Source organism: Vanellus vanellus, assembly GCF_965231255.1.
Source record: "Vanellus vanellus genome assembly, chromosome: 17".
Lineage (NCBI taxonomy): Eukaryota > Metazoa > Chordata > Aves > Charadriiformes > Charadriidae > Vanellus > Vanellus vanellus.
In genome coordinates this window covers 11,097,182-11,117,929 of record NC_138922.1, presented here as the reverse complement: position 1 = coordinate 11,117,929, position 20,748 = coordinate 11,097,182, and the positions used below count along the sequence as shown (strand labels likewise).

Here is a 20,748-nt window from a genome sequence, read left to right as displayed (position 1 = left end):
TCTGGGTCTGTCCCTGCTGGGCTGTGGAACGGGGCTGTGCAGTGAAGAACCAGCGCTGAGATTATTCCAACTCGCTGGGTTTTCACATGCATAAATCTTTCATGACAGCCAGCTCGCAGAATGGTTCCTCTTCTCTTAGGCTCCACCTTCTGGCACTGCTACACACCCGTCATGAAGCACGTATGGAAATTTCCACTACTCGGCTGCGGCCTGGAGCCGTGCTGGCGAGCAGAGCCGCCCCCGGCGGTGCTGCAGCAACGCGTTGGCTTGAACTCCGCTCTTGGTTGCTTCAGACCATACAAAACCCTGTATGGCTGCTGTGAGATCTGTAGAGGCTTTTCCTCTAGAAATCCTCCTGTGCAGCTGTAATATATTCCCGTGACAGCGAAGGGCTGGGTCCTCACACACCCCACCCCCCTTCCCCCCTCTTCCGGCCCACAGAGCCGCCCTCGTGCCAGGGAGCCCGGGCTTGCCCTGTCCGAGAGGGGGAGGCCAGGGTACCGCGGCTGTGGTTGGGCTGGAGGACACGAAACGTCGGCGGCGGGCCCGGGGGAGCTGCCGCCCCTGAGGAGGAGACGGGGTTGGCGGGAACGGCCCCGACCGGCCGGCCGGCGAGTGCCAGCGCGCGTGCGCGGTCGCCGTGTCCTCGCTCGCTCCTCTGGAGATGTTATGCATGCGCAGTGGCAACACCGCTCCCTCCCCCCCACCCCCATCCGCCATGAGGGAGGAAGATGGCGCTGAGTTGCCGCCAAGGGGGACAGTGGTGTGGCCGCGCTCCGTGGGGGCGGCTCATGCTGAGGCAGCGGCCGTCCGCCGCTCGGGTCGCGGAGGGTGTCGAGGTCGGGCCGCCGGCGCGGCTCTACGCCGTGGCAGCGGCCGGCGGCGCTGAGGCGGCGGGCGGGGAGGAGCTGCTGGAGGTGTGCTGGCGGCGGCACTTCCTGCGGGGCGGTGCGGAGCCGCGGCTGGCGCTGCCCTGGTGCGATTACCTCAGCGGCTGCCACCCGGGTTTCGGGCCGCTGGGCGCGGCGCTGCGGAGCAACTTGGCGGCCCAGTGGTGGGACTCGGTGCTGGCTTTCCGGGAGCAGGTGCTGGCGGTGGATGCCCCCCTCCACGGCCCGCCCGCCGCCGGCGCTTCTCGGGCTGGGCAGGGGCTCCGGCTGCTACACTCGGAGACGCTGCGCGAAGCCTTCCGGGGCAGGGGCTGTAGCCAGGAGAACGGCGGTCCTTCTCTGGAAGAAGTGCTAGGGAGCGCGGGGATGCTTCGTGAGAGCCTGCTTCCCGGTACGTCCCGCGTCAGAGCCCCATCACCTCAGGGATGAGGCGGGTCTCTGGAGAGCTCTGGACGCCTGCTCGTGTGTTTCTTGCTGCGAGTGAAGCAGCTGCATTTAAGGGAATTTTCAGTTGCGTTAGAGCGCTGGGAAAGTTGATCTGCGTGCTGTGAGTTTGTGTCCTTTTCAAGGACCTGAGCAGTATGAATGCCGAAGTGCGCATCGGATGCTTTCCTGTGTAATTAGGGGAAAGGCACATTAAAGTTGCAATTGCCGAAGTACCCGGAGCAATCAGGCTACAGACGACTGCTGAGCTAATCTCTGCAAAACATTAACGGTAGCGGTACCGCACCTTTAAGCAGCTGTGTATCGTGCTACAGTCACTCTCAGTAAAGTTAAAAAATTCAAATTTTTCTTGTAGCTGCTAAAATTAGTTATTTGTCTCTTGACAGGTGCTTTGGCGCAATATGTTAGCTGCTTAGAATTGGTGAACAAAAGACTGCCTTGTGGCTTTGCTCAAATTGGAGTATGCTTTCACTCTATTCCAGAAAGTGAACGACACAACAAAACCCCTGTAAGGTAGAGTAATAGAGGGATTAATCCCTTTCCATATTTAAACCAACTGTTTGCACTTGTTTAACTTTTGGATTATTTTTGAATACTGTCTTTTGCTTTTTCCCTGTTATTTTTGAAGGAGTTAACTTGCTGACCTTGCTATTGTTTAAAGAATAGGCGAAAGGACCACGTCTTTGCTTGCATGGTTTAGCTCTCCCAGAACTGCAGGACAGTGGCTTGATTACTGGTTACGCCAGAGGCTGCAATGGTGGAGAAAGGTAACAGCAGCGCACCTATGGGAAATCTTGGCCTGCTCCTTTATATCTCAAGAGGGGGGGAATAGACACCCTGATCGGTTTTATAGTGTTATATTGCTAGCGTATTCTTGTCACTGAAATACATGTATTTCATACTTAAGTTTATGACAGACCTGTTAAGTAGTTTGTAATGTGACTTGAAGAAAGGCAAATGTCTTGTGTTTGTAAGTGATTTGAGATCAAAATACTGTAAAACAACAAAGAGATTTGGGCTGTAATTATAAAAATCTTTTGCTGAAAATCATAGACATCAGCTTGCATTACAGACTTGGTTTTTGTAGTAGTACAGCGCAGTAGTGATCACCTCTTATATCTTTTAATTTTTAGTTCGCAGTAGGCCCATCTAACTTCAGCAGCAGTGACTTTCAGGATGAAGAAGGAAGAAGAGGATTTAATTTACATTACAGCTTTCCTTGGGGGACAGAAACAATAGAAACACTGAAGAACCTCGGTGATACTGAACTATTACAGATGTATCCAGGGGATAGTTCAAAATTACTTGTAAGCTTTACTATATTAAAAACTTTTTTTATAAAGATGATAACATGTGAGAGAAAGCGTTTCTTTTCTGGTCCAGTTGCTTAGCATGTGACTATCTTTTTGTTCTTTTGTTGTAAAAACAGTACAATTGGTACTCTACAGTCAGACCTTAATTTTCAAAAGCAGATAAAATCGTGGTTTGGGTTGGGTTTTTTTTTTTTTTTTTTTTTTGCAAGGAGTTAATTCTTCAAAGTTAGAAATGACCTCTATCTGTGAGTAGATGTCAAGACAAACTCCGTCTGTGTTTTGCAGTAAGTTCGTATCAAAAAGAATCTGTAAATGTTTTTTTTTTCTGTAGCTTGTCCAATTCCATATATGTAGAAGTGTATGTGGATTCATGGATTATGAACACTGCAAATGCCTTTATAGAAGTTACCACACGCAGAAGGGGGAGTAGACCAGAGGGAAACCTTTCCACTGAATATGTTGGAGAGGGACAAACTTCTAGCGAATGGCAATGTTTGAAGTCAGACTGAACAGATAAAATGAGAGTAACTTGGTATTTTACCAGTAAATTGCAACCTTCTCCTTTTCGGGACAGTCCTGTCTGCCTTTCCTGGTTTTGCAGCTTATTTCTATCCAGAAGGCAGAAGACTTTAATGTAACCTATGAAACTGTGGGTTATGTAGTGATTTCTGAGAATATGGGGACAGATCCTTGTGGTCACTGGAAAGTAAGCTACAAACCGCCAAAGGAAAATGCAGAGTTTTGAGTGTATTTGCCGTAGATTTCAATGTGTGATCAGAGAGGCAGGACAAGAAAGTAATCCCATCCTGCTCTTGTCTGCTTTCCCCAGTGTTACAGTCGTGTCTAGTTATAGTTACACTTTGAAGATTGCTGGTAACTTTTAAAAATATGTGGGACTGTATTTTAATGTAATAAGGGAGCTTGAGCTCAGTGTCTCATTATACATTTAAAGTAAACAAAAGGCCCTTTGAGACAATAGTTGAGGTATCCCTTTGTGGTTTTTTGTCTCTTCAGGGCCGAGATGGAAGGAAGAATGTTATTCCTCATGTTCTGTCTGTGAGTGGAAATCTGGACCGAGGAGTGTTAGCATATCTCTTTGATTCTCTACAGCTAGCTGAAAATCCATTAACAAAAAAGAAAAATTCACAGAGAAAGGTAACTTTCTGTAGAAAGTGTAAGGAAGAACGGATGATATAAGGCAGAGGCAGCTTTAAGTACAAACCCCACAGACAATGTGGTGAATTCAAGCATGGAAATATCTCCCTTTTCCACATCTCCATCCTCTGTTCCCTTTCCCAAGAGGTGCAGACAGAACAATTTTCACTGGCTGCAATAGGCTGGTCCTACGGGATTGCCTCTGTGATCCTTTTCACCCACATAAGCAATTTTTCTCTCATTCTGAGGTCATGTTTCCTGTTTTACCTTCTCTCTGATGGGAAGGTAGGCAGTTGCCTTGCAAGTGGTGAAGGAGTTAAGAGGAGTTGGAATGTAGCTGCTGTTTGTGGGAAAGAGGAGTTTGTCTCTTCCAGCATCATTTGAAGGTTGCTGAGAAGAGTAGAAAAAGTGGGACTGTAACTATTCCTACTTTTACCCTTGTTTTCTGGAGTTAGAGTGCTAACTCTCAGACAGCACTTGTTAATCAAACATCCTTTAAGAACAGGCAGCAGACTGGATGGTAACAGTCTCTGATACCATGGTAACTGTCTCTGATAGCTCTGGCTCCATTAAAGATGATGGAGCTCTGCTAACAAAACTTCAGCTCTTTTCTGAGGCTCAGCCAAAATGGACTAATTTCTGCCATGCTAACCTAGCTGGCATGTGTGCTAGTTATAAAATACAGCTTGCTCCTAATTCAGGATTTTGTGCTATGAGAAAATTTTTGCATATTTAGAACCTTAATTTCAGTGAAAAAAAAAAAAGTAGTATAAAAATTAGTATTTCCTAGTTCTGTTTAGAATTTCACACTAAATACGTTTAGTAATCTGTTGCTTTTTGTAAAATTTTTAGGTACTTAAGCTTCATCCTTGTTTAGCACCTCTTAAAGTGGCCTTGGATGTAGGAAAAGGTCCAACAACAGAGCTGAGACAGGTATGTTGTAAGAAAGTATTTTGAGTATTGACTTTCCATGTAACCTGTTACAATTCAGACATTGTTTACATTGGGGAAAATCACGCTGCTGCTTTGATTCTTGGAGATCCGTGGTTGTACAGATTTCACTGTGCTTCTGCTATGCAGCTTGTGAGTCATAGTCAAAGGAGTACACTGGGTAGTAGCTGCCTTCCTTGCGTTAACACACTGCTTTTAGTACTATTAGTAGAGTTGATATTTGTTCCATGCAAAATTAAGGAAAATAAACAACAAAATCCCTCTCCACTTCTTAATCTTTCAGAATTAGCTTAATGCATGGGTCACATGTTCAGAAGGATTTTTTAAAAGCTTTTGTTTAAGTCAGTCATTAAGTCAGTCCTCAAAGAAGGGAGGAAAACTACACTGGTATGTTTTTAAATAGAAATGGAAATTTAATTGCCAAGCTGCTTTCTACTTTGAGATTCTTTCAGCCAGAAAATTAACGCCAGCTAGGAATGCTAATACCACACATACTAGAGTTTTAATGGTTTCTTTGTAAAGAATTTCAAATGCCCAAAGTCTGTCTTTTAACTTTTGTTTTTAAATAAACACAGGTTTGTCAAGGATTGTTCAATGAACTGTCAGAAAATAGAATTTCCGTATGGCCGGGTTATCTTGAAACCGTGCAGGTATCTCTGGAACAGCTTTATACAAAGTAAGGAGAAATAGTCTTTTGTAAATTAAACTATGAAGGTGAAATATGACTTTCTGTGGACTAGCGAAAATATGCCTGTTTTCAGTAAGAAGTCATCGAGTGCAGTAACTACATGACTGAAGGCACGTATCCCAAACCATAAACTTGTATTTGATTAGTTGTATTACAAAGAGCAATGTCAGATAGTTCATTTTTAAAATTAAGTGAAGTATAAGCCTTTCACATGTTATTGTTGTTTCTCTGGAACTGTGAAATGCCTTTTAGAGACTCTCCTATTGAAAATAAATTTCTTAAGATGAGTCATAAGCTCGCAAAACTGTTTCTCACCCTCACCCCCCATTCTTGCATCTGGGCTGGTTCTGTGTTTCATTTCTAAGTACTATTTCAGATAGAACACTGTGTCTAGTCTTGAACTTAACAGTTCTTCCGAGTCTGGAACCATTACCATTAGCGTATGTGATGGAATTATTTGTGCAGACAGAAACTGCTGTTCCATTTGAGGGCTTCGTGATTTGTTGATCGGGAGTGAATTTTGAGCATATTGATGACTGTTTTTCCCCATACGTTCATGTGCAGTAGTCTTCAAAGTAAGTCTGGCTATTAAGTAACAGAAGAAAAATATATTCTACTTCTACAAAAATACTCTTGTAATAGGTCACTAAATAACGTTCTTTTTATGTACTAAAGTAAATAATTTAAAGAAATGTAATCATGAAAGCAGTGAAGGGCAACAAGAAAACAGGTGTCTTCACACTGAACTTAGTGCAGTACAGCAAAATGCATATTTACAGCTTATGGTCATTTGTACATAAATTATCTGATTTTTTCATACACAAAAAGCAGTAATAGGTGTGCTCTTTTCCTTGCAGGTACGATGAGATGAGTGTTCTCTTCACGGTCTTGATAACTGATGCCACCCTAGAGAATGGAGTGGTCCAGCTGAGAAGCAGAGACACCACCATGAAGGAAATGATGCACATTTCTAGGCTCAAGGACTTTTTAACTAATTATGTAACAGCAGCCAAAAATGTGTAAACTTAAATTCGTCAAATAAAAGGAATTTCGTAAACATCTGTGCTTGAACTGAATTCTACAGTGTCATGGACTCTGTGGTTTCTCTGCAAATAGTTCTGCTAACACTTGGCGGTGCACCTGTTTTCTGAAATCTAGGCCATCTAGGTCTTCCAGGTTACCTTGAAAAGAGGGAAGAAACAAACTTGTCCCTCATTCACAGGGCTAACCATATTCTTTTTCATGTCTTCTGTTTTACTATCTTATTGAAAATACCCCATCCTAATGTAAAAATTAATCTTCACCTGTGTATTGCCAACACAATTATGGTCTCTTCTGGAAAATGGTATTTTTCATATCAAATCTTTTTGATCTAAGACTTCCAAAACTTAAATGTTTTAATAACACCAGTAAGTATCTTTCTGCTGTCTGTAGGAATGTATTTTAATCACATGGCCTCAGTTCTTCAACACTTAAGCTATTTCATCTTGTACTTGCTAAACATAAAAATCAGAAATACATACCAAGAGTAACAAGAAGAATAGGAAATAAATTGTAAATTGCTTTTGACAAGCATTTTTGTGGATAAAAAATGTCTGTGCATAGAAAATGGTGGAAAGGGACTAATATGTGATCATATTTATCATATAGCTGATTGTTGTAGTCAAAATTAGATACAAGAGTTTGCATAGATATGAAATTGAGTGATTCTGGTCTGTAGATTTGCTATGCTGTACAGCTTGTTACATCACTGTATTGAAGTGCTCTAAGGTGTGCACAATAAGGCACGCAGCCACTGATGGTCATCAATGTCATGTAACATAGGAACTTGCCTTAAAAATTTCTGCTGTTAACGTGGTGCTTATTTAACTATAAATGGGTTATTTGTAACTGCTATACACTAAATAATATTAATTGCTGCAAAGTGTAATTATGCTAGATACAATACAAAGTTTAGCATAGTGTGGCTGTGTGACTTCCTGAACTCATGGAGCTCTACGTAAGCTGGCTATGGAATGACATAAAACAACCCAGAAACATCTAAGTAACAGCCCATAGCAGGATGGAGAATTTGTTTTGGAGTTAACTGTCCTGAAAGTTAATTTTAGCATCCTATTCCTACTCTGAGAGCTGAAGTAATGTTGAAGTGAGAAATTACCATCCTTGCTGCTAGGCTGCAGGTACAGAGGCCAAATGTGGATCCTCTAGCGTGTGCCTAAGAGGACAACACAGTTGAGATGTTTTTTGTTTTGTGTTTTTTTTTTTTTTAATACTTGACCAAGGCCTTTTGATTATCTTATGTTTGCATGCAATCCAGTTTCTATTTCAGAATTGTTAATTGTACAGGAACTTGGGTCTGGGTGAAAGCTTTACATCGTTCATTTACTTCTATTTATGCATCAGATGCATATAATGCCAGACTATATTGTGTCCAGCAGGATCTTACCTGTCATAGCATTGTTTTGTTTGTTTTTTTTTTTATGGTGCTAGTTGGGCAATAAGCTGCTGTTTGTATAATGGGATTGCTGTTTGGGTCTTTGTTAATTCCAATTTTTATCTGTTCTGCTTTTTCTTTTAAGTTGAAGACCTTAGAGATTATGACTTGGGGATTTTGCTTGCTAGCAGAGAATGAGCTATATTATCTGTCTACAAAATAATTAGGCCAGGAAACTAGTATCTAAACATCACCTCCTTCTGTGCAGTCTTGGTGGTACTTACCACATCTGAGGACTGAAAGATTGTTTAAAAGTATGTGATTAACTTAATCACAAAAGAGATCTTACCTTGTGTTCAGTCTCTCATGAGGACCTTTGAATAGACTGTAGCACATGGTGTCTTCTCTGCTAAAGGCCAGAATAACATAATTCATAATTCCTTTTTTTTGGGTGCAGATAAACAGTAGAAGAATTAATATACCATCAGCAACTTGGTCACTAATTTTTGAATTTTTGGGTCATACAATGGTGATGTATGTAACTGCTACTATCTAAACCCCGCCTCCTCCCAGCAAAATCCCCCAAAACCATATTTGTGCGCATCAGATGTTCCAAGATTATAGCTTGAGGTTTTCACCTTTTTCATCTTCTCTTCTAAGAACAGAAAAGTTGATGTATTCTTCTTCTGGTTTAACAGGCTCTGTATTAAAGATGATGAACAGAAGTTAATTACAAAAGAATAACCAGATGTTTTTTTTTTTTTTAATAATCTTGAAACAAAGCAGCAAGATTCCATATTGAGTATAAATCTACCATGCTTTATCGTTCCTAGGTCTTATCAGAGCTATAGTCACTGTTCTTGCAGGCTATGTGGGTAGAATACTGATTGATATCTGGCATGAACAGCTGCACTGAGCTAATGTGGCAGAGCAGCTAGAATCCTACCTGTCTCCTACAGCAACGAGAAGGCAGATTTGTTCAGAGAGAATGATCCCTTTTTTGATATTTAGAAACAAGAAACATAATACCTTTGATGGTTTGTTTTGGGGGTTTCTTTTTCCCTTGAAAATATTGGCATTCATGTATAATGCAAGTGTAGAAAACTACAAGTTAATGGCATTGTGGTTTTCATGTAATGTCTTCATTATTGTGTATTTTCTGCAGTTGAAGTAGTATAATGTCTTAACATAGGTCAGTTGCTTTGTTGTCTAGCATAATTTCAGTTTGAACTGACTTTGAGTCTTGTTAAAGTTAAGAAACATGAAATAAAGAACTATTGTGTCGTGAACAATTTTGAACAGAATGCAGGAGCTACGTAAGTTATTTTGCTACACTTGCATATAGCCCACTTTGTTTCTTAGTAAATGGGCACTGCACCTCTGATGTACTTACTGCCTTTAATTTTCTTTTCCTCTGTAATGGCTATTTCAGTCCTCGCCATGAGTTGCCAAATGCAATTCTTCATTTCACTTCTGTTTACAGTAGATTTTTGTGTAGAATTTCAGTTCATTTAACCAGTTGCAGTTTTGGTTGCATGAGTGACAGGTAGTGCCAAATATGGATCCTGAGTGTCTAAAAATAATGCCTCTGCCAGGCACGGTCAGTAAGAGTATTGGCTCACTGACTGAGTGGTAGCAGGTGTCCGCTTCCACTGCTTTTGCAGTACCTGAAGAAATTTGCCCACATGAGCTACAAATAGTATCACAGCATTCTTCAACCAAACTCCCGGAAGTACGTTTTGTGACTGCATGGGAGTAGCATGAACTTACCAATCTCTGTGTATATGATGTAGTTTTCAGAGTCTTCTGCATTCCCTGGTGAAGTAAGGCCAGTTGAGGACCTAGTAGACTTAATTTTTTCTGCAAATTATAAAAGAAAATCACATGCCTATATACATATATCAATTTTTCTTAGAGGGAAATAAACAGCTACATGATATTTAATACGTAGGGATCTCAGATAATGTTATTTTCATGATTAAAATGCCCAAAAAAGGGCATTTTTGATAGAACTTCCTTTCTTTACTAAGATCAATGAGATCCAATTCCTTCTAACATTTCTATGTATTAGATTAGATGTTGCTTTGCTTCCCCCATCCCAAACCTGCCATTGAAAACAAAACTGAGAGGTTTTGACTTGTCAATGTCTTGTTAAGTTGCCTATGCTGGTTAAGAGGAGACTTGACAACATCCCAAAATACCAAGAGCATAACTTTACTTGTAACAAGATGTTTACACACCAAAATGTATTGACTACATAAATGAGGAAAATGAAACAGACATTCAAGTAACTTACTTGCTTTATATGAGGGAATTATGAAAAATTGAATTGCCAGACCAAATCCTATTAGGAACAGTAGCACGATCAGCCCAAGAGAAATTATCAGGGGCCGAGAATGGCTTCTTTCTTCTGCCAAAAAGAAAAAAAAGGTGTTTATGCAATGAAATGTTGTTTCATGTTCTAAGTAATTTCTGTAAATTAAAATCAAGACTTGCATTTCTTTCAGCTTTTGGATTAACTGTGGTTAATGTAACTACTTGCGAGAGTCCCAAGTGTGCACCACCACAGCAGAAGGAAGGGAGCTTGCTGTTGCCAGTAAACTCTTTCATAGGACCAGAGAGAAAAATGAAACTAGACTCTCTCCAAGGTGGACAAGAGGTCTCTTGTAAAAGTGAGTCATCCTGTATGGTCATTTCAACTTCTATTTTCTAGGCTGCATGGAATTCAATCTTTTTGCATTACTTTAAAAAAACTAATTATTTTTTGTATTGTTAAAAATTATATTTTGAACATTACCTTGGAGGAACAAAATTTCTGTCTAAAAGCTTGCATTGTTACAACATTCTGAATTTTGTGTGGTCCCTGTTTATTGAGAGTGGTAAACTTTCATGCATGCACACCTGCTAACGTAAAGTTGAAACTGTTGCTGTATTTTGTATTATTGCGAAAGCTATTTTCAGCTCTGCATTTATAGGTTCCAAAGTCACTAGAGGAGTTGATAAATAGAAAAATCACAGCTGCTTCCCTCTTGTGCATCTTCACTGGGGGAGAGATGTTTTGTCTTCCTTTGAAGAATATGTATGTGATAGGAAGAGAGCCATTCTCCGACAGACAAGACAGGGTCACATTCTGGCCTTTCTTTGCTTGAGAGGTGGGTGAGCTCAGCACTGGTTTGGAAATTGGTTCTGTAAAAAGAAAACTGGAAGGACTGCATCACTGAGTACAGGACAAGCTCCAAAGCAAGACTGGGAGTTAAGCAGCAGCATTGGCAAATGAGATGGACATCAAGGATGCTGGGCTCAGCGAGCCAGATCAGAATAGCACTGCTGACCCTTAAGAAAATAAGAGGGATTTGCAGTAAAGTCAGCTGCGCAATCAAGGTAGGCGCACAGTGCCGTCCAAAACAGTACCTGCCACAAACAAACCCCTGGTTCCTGCTGCTGCAAATACATTGCATGGCTATGTGCCCCCAAAATAAAATGAGCTGAGAAGGTATACAGCCAGACATACCTATAAGGGTGAAGTTGAGACTGTTGCTATATTTTCCGCCACTGGAGATGTTATTCTCAGCTTTGCATTTGTATTCACCCACATCACTGGCAGAGTTAATAGTCAAGTTAAACAAACCAGGGGTCAAGTCTGGCCTATTTAAAGTGGATACCTTCTGATTGCGTTTAAACAATGTGTATCTGACAGGTGGAGATCCAGAGTCTGAGTGGCAGGAGAGGCTCACGTTCTGGTTCATCACTACATTCAAAGTCCTCTGAACAGGTATGAGCCTGGGATTGGACAGCATCTCTGGAAAGAAGAAACTTCTGAGTGAGTTCACTGCACCTAACGTCCAAGAAACTCTCAGATTTTCCCCCAGATATGTTGAGGACAAGGCTATCCTTATTTCTTTTGAAACAGGGCGGTTATATCTTTTCCCACTTTCAGTAGCGGGAAACACAACTTTGTATTTTTCAAAATCAGTATGCAGCTTCAAACACTTGATGTCTTGATGCAAAAGAGAGCATATAGACACAAAGCTAACTCATGTATCTGGATGAACTAACAAAAATACTTTTAAGCTACAGCAACAAAAACAATAGAAGTATAAAAAATAAACATAAATATTATGGGATGTTAATTGTAGGAGAAAGTAGCCTTATATGCTAGTTTGCAGGTAGCATGTGAACCTGAAAGTCAAAGCAGTATTTTACTTGTGGCTATATGTAAAAAGGCAGAATTAACCTTGTGTAAGTAGATTGAACTTTTGAATAGTAGCAGCAGGAGCGTTGATGGTCTATCAAACTAGTTTGCTTTTATGAGATTATACAAATAAATTTGTAATAACAACTTGTAATGTCTTTTCATAGAGCATGTTAATAAGCTAGTCATTACTAAGATAAACTATGACACTTAGAGGGGGGGAAAAATATGTTTTAACAACTTAAAACATTAAAACAACTAAAAGCATTTTTGACTGTACTTACAGGTCAGTAAAGAGACAGTTAACTTTGTATACAAACTTGTAAACTGACAAAAGACTTAATTTTACATGAAGGTTCTGGACATTTTTAAATCCCTCCCCCATTGTTTTTGTTAACAGTTGATTTCAACACATAACCTAAAGCCAAAAAAAAGAGAACCTACCTTTGCCATTTCCCGTAGTTTTCTGAATCTGCTGAGACATTTGAACTAAGAGAAGAAAAGAAAGCTTTCAGACAAGAAACAATGGATCTTGTTTAGAAAGATTTGTAATATGTAAGAAGTATGTCCTTGGCTTACGGTAGGAAAACAGCAGAATTGTGAGAAAAGACATTTTCTTGATACTGAGCAGGACAGCTGGTGGAGTTACACTAATGAGATCTTTAAGGAGTGGCAGTAGGGGTTGAGGAAGTCCTAAATATGGAAACAGTGCTCATCTTTACTGGTGTTTGTGTAAAAGACTTTGGTAATGTTCCACTTACATTTAGCCTATGGCAGACAGATCAGTGGGCAGATGAAAAAGCTGTGGAGTGAGGATCAGCAGTTTGGGATACAACTATATGTTGCATAGAGTTGCTCTAAGATGTAGCTGACATAATGGGCAGTTTTTGCATGTCAGAGCACTGTGTGGTAGAACCGTGCTGCCATGCAGCGTGCAAGACTGTATATAATTTTTCCTGCACTGTTCTTACAAGGGAATGAGATCACTTATTGATATCAAACAGTCACACATCCGCTAGAGATAATGCAAGTTATCCTATGGCTGAGACTCAGGGAATACGTGCTACTGTTTTTGTTTAGAAGCACTATAATTAAAAAAAAAAAGTCCAAAAAATATTAAATCTATAAATGTTTTAAGATGCTAATAACTATTTATACCTAACCAGCTTGTTAGAGAAATATTTTGGTCAAACTTCAATAATTAAGCTGTGAGGAAGTAAGATTTTGTACTAGAAGGTACAAATCTCATCGTGAACTTGAGTTCAACACCATTGCAGAAACAAATTTGATGAATAATTTGGTCAGCTGATGAGTAAAAAAAAAAATGAGCTACATAATTACTGTTACAGCAAGTAGATGTCCTTTTTTTTTGTCATCATCTGGGCAAAGTAAATGTGATCTTTAGCTATACATGGGCAATACCTTCTGAAGAACTCTAGGCCCTATTGTATGTGAAGAAGTAACTACTTATACAGAGAATGCCTTAACAGTGTTGTTGCGGTCCTTGCCTTATTTCTTTGTCTCCAGTTTCTGAAGGTAACAAGACAAGGCCCTACAGAGTCTGTCCTCTTCTCCTGTGTAATACAAAATCCCTCCCGAGGCCTGGTCTGTTTCCTCACAGAATTTTGCATGCAATTTCCTTCCTCCTTTTTTTTTTGTTTTGTTTAATTTCTTTTAAGACAACCTTCACCCTCCCCTTGCAAATGTTTCTTATGTGGAAATGCTGACAACTAACCACAAGACCGGAATATTTTTTTGCAGCTGGCAGGAAGCACGTGTAAAAACGAAGCTGTCAGGAGAAGAACCGGGAGTGCTTGCGCATTTGCCTATTGTGGGAGCCCGTTCTTTGTCAGAAAACCACAAAGAAAAGCCCTTAAGGCGCTCGCAGCCGGGTGATGGAGGGGGAGAGGTGTCCCGAAAGCCGCGAAAGGAGCGCGGGCTCGCACCCTCCTATCACGAGGAGGGGGCGGCCGGCCCAGGGCAGCCGCCGGGAAGGAGGTTGCTGAGGGCTGTGGCGCGGAGCCCCCGCGGCCGCCTCCCTCGGTCCCGCCGGCGGTTCCGGATCTTCTCGGCGGTCCGCCGGTGGCTGCGGGCGGTGAGGGAGCCCGGGCCGCCCTCCCTTCCCCTGAGGCGCGGGCAGGGCGGCCTGGCCCGCTGTGCGAGGGCGGGAGGGGCTGCGGGCAGCGGCTGCCTCACACACAGCTGAGCGCGGTCTCTGGCGAGGTCATGGAGCCGCCGGCCGCCTCCCACCTCTGCTCTGCAAAGCCACTGAGGGGCCCGCTGATGTTGCTTGCCCGGGAGTGAATGCTTTACTGACTAATTTACTGATTAATTTTGTGTGTGTAAGGGCAAATAGTCATCGGGTTTGTCCGTAAAAAAAGAGAAGTTTAGTTGTCACCAGGAGCTCTCATGTACAGCAGCTTTAAATGGCGTGTGCGCTGGGAGCTTGGTTGGTCCCCTCAGGATGTGCGGCCTGGGTACCTGGGGAAGGCAGGCGCTGGTTCAAAGCTCTGGTTTCTGTCTGGGAAGGGAGGAGGGCACTTCCAGAGCTCTCTGTGGCTTTCTTTGCTGGTTTGGACCCCGCCAAGCAGCCCCGCTCTCACGCTTACCTCGGGTGAAGGTCCTGCAATTTGGTGCATCTATGTCCTTAATGTTTGTTTTGGTGGGTTTTGCTTGTTTGTTTGGCTTTTTTCCTTGAAATTTGGGTTTAGGGGCTGAAATAGGACTGAATATGTTTTCTTTGACACATCCTTTCCCTGCCTATGGCAGGGGGGTTGGAACTCGATGATCTTCAAGGTCCTTTCCAACCTAAACCTTTCTATGATCCTATTTATCAGCTATAGGCATAGGATTACAGGGAAGAAGCATGCTTCATTTAATTGTCCAATACTTGTGCCTAGCTGTTTCATCTGCTCAAATATCTGTTTACTTTTCAACTTCTATACTTGCTTTGCAGAGCATTAATAGAGACACTTCTTACGTAAAAAGATTTTTTAACCATTGTGATAGGATTTGGTAGCCAAGGCTTACTGATCAAGTTTGTGTAAAAGCCAGATTGCAGTCGCTGGATCACCACTAGGGGAGTAATAACACATACTTGTTAGAAAATGGGACTTCAGGTGAAGTTCATAACGTAAATGGTTAAGTTAGGTCAATATGAAGAAGCTTCCAGGAAAAATTACTTGACTACTCAGTCCTATAGAGCAAGGAAGGGCTGGATGTACTAGAATTTTGTTAAAGCATAATCCAAAGGACTGTTGGATTGCACGTTGTGCATGCCAATGATGCATTCGTATTCTCAAGCACTACTCTTGGAATAACGCTTTTAATTTCTGCTGATTTATGTGGATGTAATTGTGATGAGTATTCAACAGATCTGAAGGTGGGTAGCATCTTTATGGTGGCTTTGTAAAAGGCTTTAAGGCAGTATTTTTTCCACATGTGCTGGAAGTGTCCCAAATTTAAGAGAATGAGCCTGTTTAAATCCTGTAGTATTACTCTGAGGCAAAATGTTACTGTCTTATTTTGCCTTTCAGCAAGGACAACAGCATCCTTATTGTCCGTATGGCATCTGGTTGACCATATTATCAATGTGAAACAGGGAAAAAAGGCAAAATTAGCCCTTGGCATTACCTTTCTGTGAGGTTTGAATAAATTTGAATACTAACTGGCACATTAGTCATTTGAAGAGTGACCTGGATAGTAGTAAACAAAGTTTACTTGCATGTTGGTTGTTTTTCTGGAAGAGTTGGTTATTGATTTTGGACTAATATGATGTTGATCAGTTCAGCATGTATACGTAGAGTTCTGTAGCATCAGTAAGATATTGTGTGAGCTTGGAGTTCCCTTTTTATTAGATTTACAACTTTCCTGCCTGGAATTAATGTGGTTCTATATGTAGGAAGAACTGAATAAATTTAACAAAAAGTAATGAACAGAAATCATCCAGCCAAAACAAGTTAAAAAGTCTGAAAGGGAGATGTGTATCACTTGGTGCTGTGACAATATTCTGCCTCAGGCAAGCAGATGGAAGAGAATAAAAGCCAAACTGAGCTTTCATTCACAAGGTCAATTCTCTGACTTGAGAATGAAAATAGTGTGAGATAGCATTCTGTAGTAAGGCTGCGAAGGCTTCACACTGTATCTGTCCTATTGTAGGCTTCCACGGAAATTTGCATGTTTCAGCAAAATTATAAAAGTTACTCCCAGTCCCAGTTTCTCATCCTGAGAGGTCCTCCATTCTGGAAGAGTGTCTGCTACAGTAGATGTCTGCAGAAGGCTTTGCTAGAAATCACCATATACTGACAGTTATGTCTGGTGATGAATTAAATTAAGCACTTCTGTTTTGTCTGCAAAAAGGTTTTACTGATATGGCTAGATCATCACAGAATACCGTAATTTTACACTCCTACTCAAAATGGCTGTGGTGGCAAGTCAGCTGCTTATTTTAACTGCCTGGTATTTGATTGTGAGAAGATTTTTTTTTTTTTTCTAGAGGACAAGTAGGAGTGAAAGAGGAAAGGATCTTTTCTATATGCATATTTAAGATAGCTTTAAATTTCTTGCAGTGATCCTCAGGTTCTGAATGTGAATGGTTCTCAAGGAACTGCAAATTGCAAGGAACATGTCAGCAGGTGAAAGGTACTTTTGGGTACCCAATTTGGTTAACTTAACAGCTCCCAAATCTGAAATATTTTAAAATGGTGCTTCTTCCCTCTGCCACTACTCTCCCTCCTCCCCAAAAAAAGGAAAAAGAAAAATTTTGTTGAGGCACAAAAACCTTAAGTTACTAATGCTTGTCTCTTGGGATAAATCTGACACCATTGTCTGCAAAGTGTTCCAGACAAATGCATTCAAGAATAGCTATGAGAAACTACAGGTTGAAAAATGCAGACTATGCTCTTAATCAGCCTTCTTTACAAACTCATAGGTGCAATTTTAACTTCTTCACCTCTGACAAGAATTAACTTTTTTTTTAATTACTTTTCATTCAGTGTGTTAAGTATTCAAAAAGTGTGAAAATAAAGAAGAAACCTGCCAGGACTATGTCTGTTTTCCAGCCCTTTTCAAACTTCTGTTTGTGTACTCTGCGGAGTATCTGCCCCTTTGGGCATTGTAACCAGAAGTTATCAGTAGCAGCAATGGCTGTGTGTGGACACCTGCTGCAGGTCAGGAAGCACATAAATTTTTCTTCTTGATTTGTCTAAAGTCTGCTGAAAGATTTTCTGTCAGTTTGGATCAGCTTGTGGAGTGACTACCAACTGAATTTTACTTATGAAACTGATGTGGAATAACGCTTGGAGAATCATCAAGCAATACAAGAACAATGGGAATGTACAATGAAGGAAAAATATTTCCAGAATTAATTCTCTCTTCAGCCAGAAGGTTCTGACCTTTTCTCTGGCACTGTCCATACTCTGCGATGAATATTATTGAAGAGCTCAAGGTTGTTTTTCTGCTGCATCCAGAAATGCTGGATGTTAAGAAAAACAAGTGCGAATTCTGGTATGTTGCCAGATAAGCACACTGTGTGATAGTGGCACAGTCTGTGATGTCTGTTTCTAATCTGAGGAACTTGTTAACCCGGTAGGAGACAGCAGTTAAAAATGTCCTTAAGGTGTAGAATCAGTCATTTATGCACACTACTGGAACAAAGAAAGTTTGAGAGGTGGTATCAGAGACCAGGATCATAATGTAAGCCAACAAATAGGTTTCACACGTCTGAAAGAAGAAATTTCTCTCCTTTGTCTAAATCAATTTCTAAGGTACATGGAAATGCGTGCTACATGAAAGAGAAGTCAAGATTTCAGATTCCTAGTGTTCTTTTCAATGTTGCACCGTATCAGTAAGGAAGTGTAAAGCCGAATAGTCATGATTAGCTCCTGTTGTATTAAAAAAAATATTTCAGTGTGAAAACCTCAGTGATATTTGCTCATTATCATCTTCCTGCTTCTTTCAGTTGCTTTTCCAGATCTAATTTATATTGCCATTTGGAGGAAGCATCTAATTGCAAAAGAGAGAAGTGAGGGAACCACAGTGTGCTTCACTGTAGTGGTCATCTCCCAGTAGATGGTGCCATTGTGAAATGTAATTTATTATGATAAGTAAGAACTTTCAGCAATCTATAGAGTTTCTGTAAACTGTAGAAATTCTAGACTTCTGGAAAAAAATGTTAATTTCTTTGATGTTCTTTGTAAATATTCAAATCCAGGCATATAATTAATTTTTTATTCTTCTCTAGGGAGGTACTAAGAGACACTTTTAAACTAAAGACAAATTATGCAAATGTCCCACATTCAAGATAAGACAATACACCCTGAAAATATATGTAGAACAAACTCAGTTCATTCCTAGTTCCCCAGGGATTTGTCTAGATTTGTGAAAACAGCAATGTTTGTTATAATTCTATTATCTATGACTATTCTGTAATAATAGTAATAATTAAGCAAAATAGTCCACAGTTGTAAGGAGCCAAAACGATTAAATGATTATACATGTCAGGGATTGGAGGATTAGAAATCAGAGCTGTTTTTCTATTCTTGATTTAGTTACTGGAAAGCCTGCGTTGACTTCAGTATAGATGGACACAGATCTCTGAATTTTTATAAATTTAAAAATAAGATTTAGGAAAAAACCCAAACATTTGTAGATACACCTCTATAGCAATTAACTGTTTTTAAAATCAGTGAACTTATACAAGAAATTATGTGGAACCTCCATTACCAGGGGCAAGATTTGATGACCCCAGAATGTTTGTTATGTTAAGATAAATCAGCGAGATAGAATTTGAAGGCAACACATGTAAAGACTTCATCTTTTCTGAAGAAAGTAAACTGCCATCAGGAACTGGGCATTTGAGACCAGGAGACAAAGTTTAGGGGCCCCAGAAGATTTGCTGGAATCAGCGTGTGCTCCGTGAGGAAGTAAGACGTCAGTCCTAAAGATCGGCACTGTGGTGTGCTCTTTACTGTCATGCCAGCCGGCTGGAAAGCAAATGAAAACAAACAGCTGAAATGTGGTGTGAACTCCTGGCTTCCTTTCCTGTCATAAGGGACTGGCTGAAAACATTGTATTCACAGAGGGAAAAATTTGAAAATCTTATTCAGCATTTTGCCCTTAGTTAGGAAAATAGGCTTTGCTTCTGATTTTAAGCAAAGCTCTGTTCAGATGACAGAACTGATGGGTTTTAGGAAATGTCATATGTAAGCAAGTAGTGGGGGATCCATCCAGCAGAAACAGGGATCATGAATTCCCAGATGAGCACAACTTTAATGTTTAAGGGTCCAATTAATTGGGCAGTAGATTAAATGTAATGATTCCTATAGGTTTCAAAGGATATTGCATCAGATTATAATGACTATTCTGTCTGCCTCAGAAGGTGTGTTGCATTTTTGAGGTCAATCCTGCTTTTCCCAGAAATATGACAGGGACTGAATAGAGTTCTTTATATGACATATATTAGAATAACTTTGATTTTACATATTTCAGAAAAACGTGTTTTGAGAGATTATAATAAGATGACTGTTAGGAAAATATGCAGCTGTATTACTGGCACAGGTACTTTTAAGTCAATATGATTTCCAGTTTAACAATGGAAGATGGTCTCGAGGCATTCTTTTGCATTTGAAATGCTTTTCTCCCAAGGTTCATGATGTTTTTGCTTAAATTCCTGCAGTTGAATTTACTACTTGGATTTTGGTCAATACCAGCTAGATTTTCCTCTCTAGGGCAATGTTGAGGACCTATCAAGAATATGACAGTCTAATCGGCCTGTGAGATCTTATGGAAACATCCTTCACTTGGGAGTGACATCTCACAACAGTCTCAGGTTTTGGCACCATTAAACCTTGCTTCTGACCCACTTTGTCCTAAAAGCTGGCCTTTCCATCTGATTCTGAAACTAGCCTGGTTCTGAGCTCAACCATATTGGCTCACTCTGAAGGGTATTGGCCCACACATACTTTCTCCTTCCGTCGCTGTGGCCTTTGTCCCCTCCGTGGGAAAGACTGGTGTGGTTTTGCTGAGCTTTGTATGTCCTGCTGAATTCTTTTATGGGGAAAGGGGGAAGGGGAAAATCTCCTTCCTTCCTAATTTTTGTTATCAATAGCAAAAGTTGATCTACCTTTGTTCTCCACCTGCCATGTGCCGTCCTCCCCTTTCCTTTACCTGGCTCTGGAGACCATTGTTGGCAACCAGCCAAACCATCGGTCTTTTGTTGGTGGTGTATTTCAAACAGACTGGAGTAAGCAGAACAAATACTATTGCTAGTTAACCAGCTTACTTCTTAGTCATTCACTGCTATGACTATTGTGCCATTCTGTACTCCCTCCCTGCAAAATAGCTAGATAGATGATTGTTCATATTGCCGATACATTGTTAAACAGATGAGTGTTTCCCCTCCTGTTTTTTCCTGCAAAATACCACACTTATGTGTGTCATACAAGCATTAAAGTACACTTACAGCTTTAAACTATTGTTTTTTGGGAAAAATACAGTTTTCAGTGACCCCAGGAGAAAAGAAAAAAGGTGTTTCATATAAACAGTGAAGCTTATGAGAACTGTATGTCTCATTTATAGACTTCTGTGAATGTATTTAGTATTGTTTTAAGCAGTGTTTTAACAAGCTTGGAAAATGTCACTAGAAGTAAAGGAAAGCATTGACTCTGCCTACAAAGGAAAGA

At 40.6% G+C, this 20,748-nt stretch overlaps 2 protein-coding genes across 3 annotated transcripts; one reads left to right on the top strand and one right to left on the bottom strand.

The window, feature by feature from the left end:
* The first annotated feature begins 712 nt into the window (after positions 1 to 712).
* Positions 713 to 6,724, top strand: POLG2 (DNA polymerase gamma 2, accessory subunit). 2 transcript variants are annotated; one of them, XM_082491978.1, is made up of 8 exons: positions 713 to 1,281; positions 1,721 to 1,847; positions 1,996 to 2,101; positions 2,468 to 2,641; positions 3,662 to 3,802; positions 4,655 to 4,735; positions 5,329 to 5,429; positions 6,299 to 6,724. In XM_082491978.1, the coding sequence occupies exons 1-8, from the start codon at positions 732 to 734 to the stop codon at positions 6,462 to 6,464; spliced, it is 1,446 nt and encodes a 481-aa protein (XP_082348104.1). In that variant the 5' UTR covers positions 713 to 731; the 3' UTR covers positions 6,465 to 6,724. The 2 variants fall into 2 exon arrangements, with proteins under 2 accessions (XP_082348104.1, XP_082348105.1); XM_082491979.1 differs by having other exon boundaries at positions 5,329 to 5,403; positions 6,299 to 6,442.
* Positions 6,030 to 12,680, bottom strand: MILR1 (mast cell immunoglobulin like receptor 1; the record flags this gene model as incomplete). Its single annotated transcript, XM_082491980.1, has 9 exons — positions 6,030 to 6,368; positions 8,225 to 8,284; positions 8,514 to 8,576; positions 9,646 to 9,735; positions 10,172 to 10,285; positions 10,777 to 11,061; positions 11,387 to 11,674; positions 12,512 to 12,556; positions 12,647 to 12,680. The coding sequence occupies 8 exons, from the start codon at positions 12,678 to 12,680 to the stop codon at positions 8,232 to 8,234; spliced, it is 972 nt and encodes a 323-aa protein (XP_082348106.1). The 3' UTR covers positions 6,030 to 6,368; positions 8,225 to 8,231.
* Positions 12,681 to 20,748: the final 8,068 nt, after the last annotated feature.

Excerpts from the sequence above, each read along its gene's own strand:
- POLG2 (XM_082491978.1), top strand. The coding sequence starts at position 732 with ATGGCGCTGAGTTGCCGCCAAGGGGGACAGTGGTGTGGCCGCGCTCCG. Across the intron at positions 3,803-4,654 it reads AGAAAAATTCACAGAGAAAG|GTACTTAAGCTTCATCCTTG; the intron begins GTAACTTTCTGT and ends TAAAATTTTTAG. Across the intron at positions 5,430-6,298 it reads CTGGAACAGCTTTATACAAA|GTACGATGAGATGAGTGTTC; the intron begins GTAAGGAGAAAT and ends TTTTCCTTGCAG.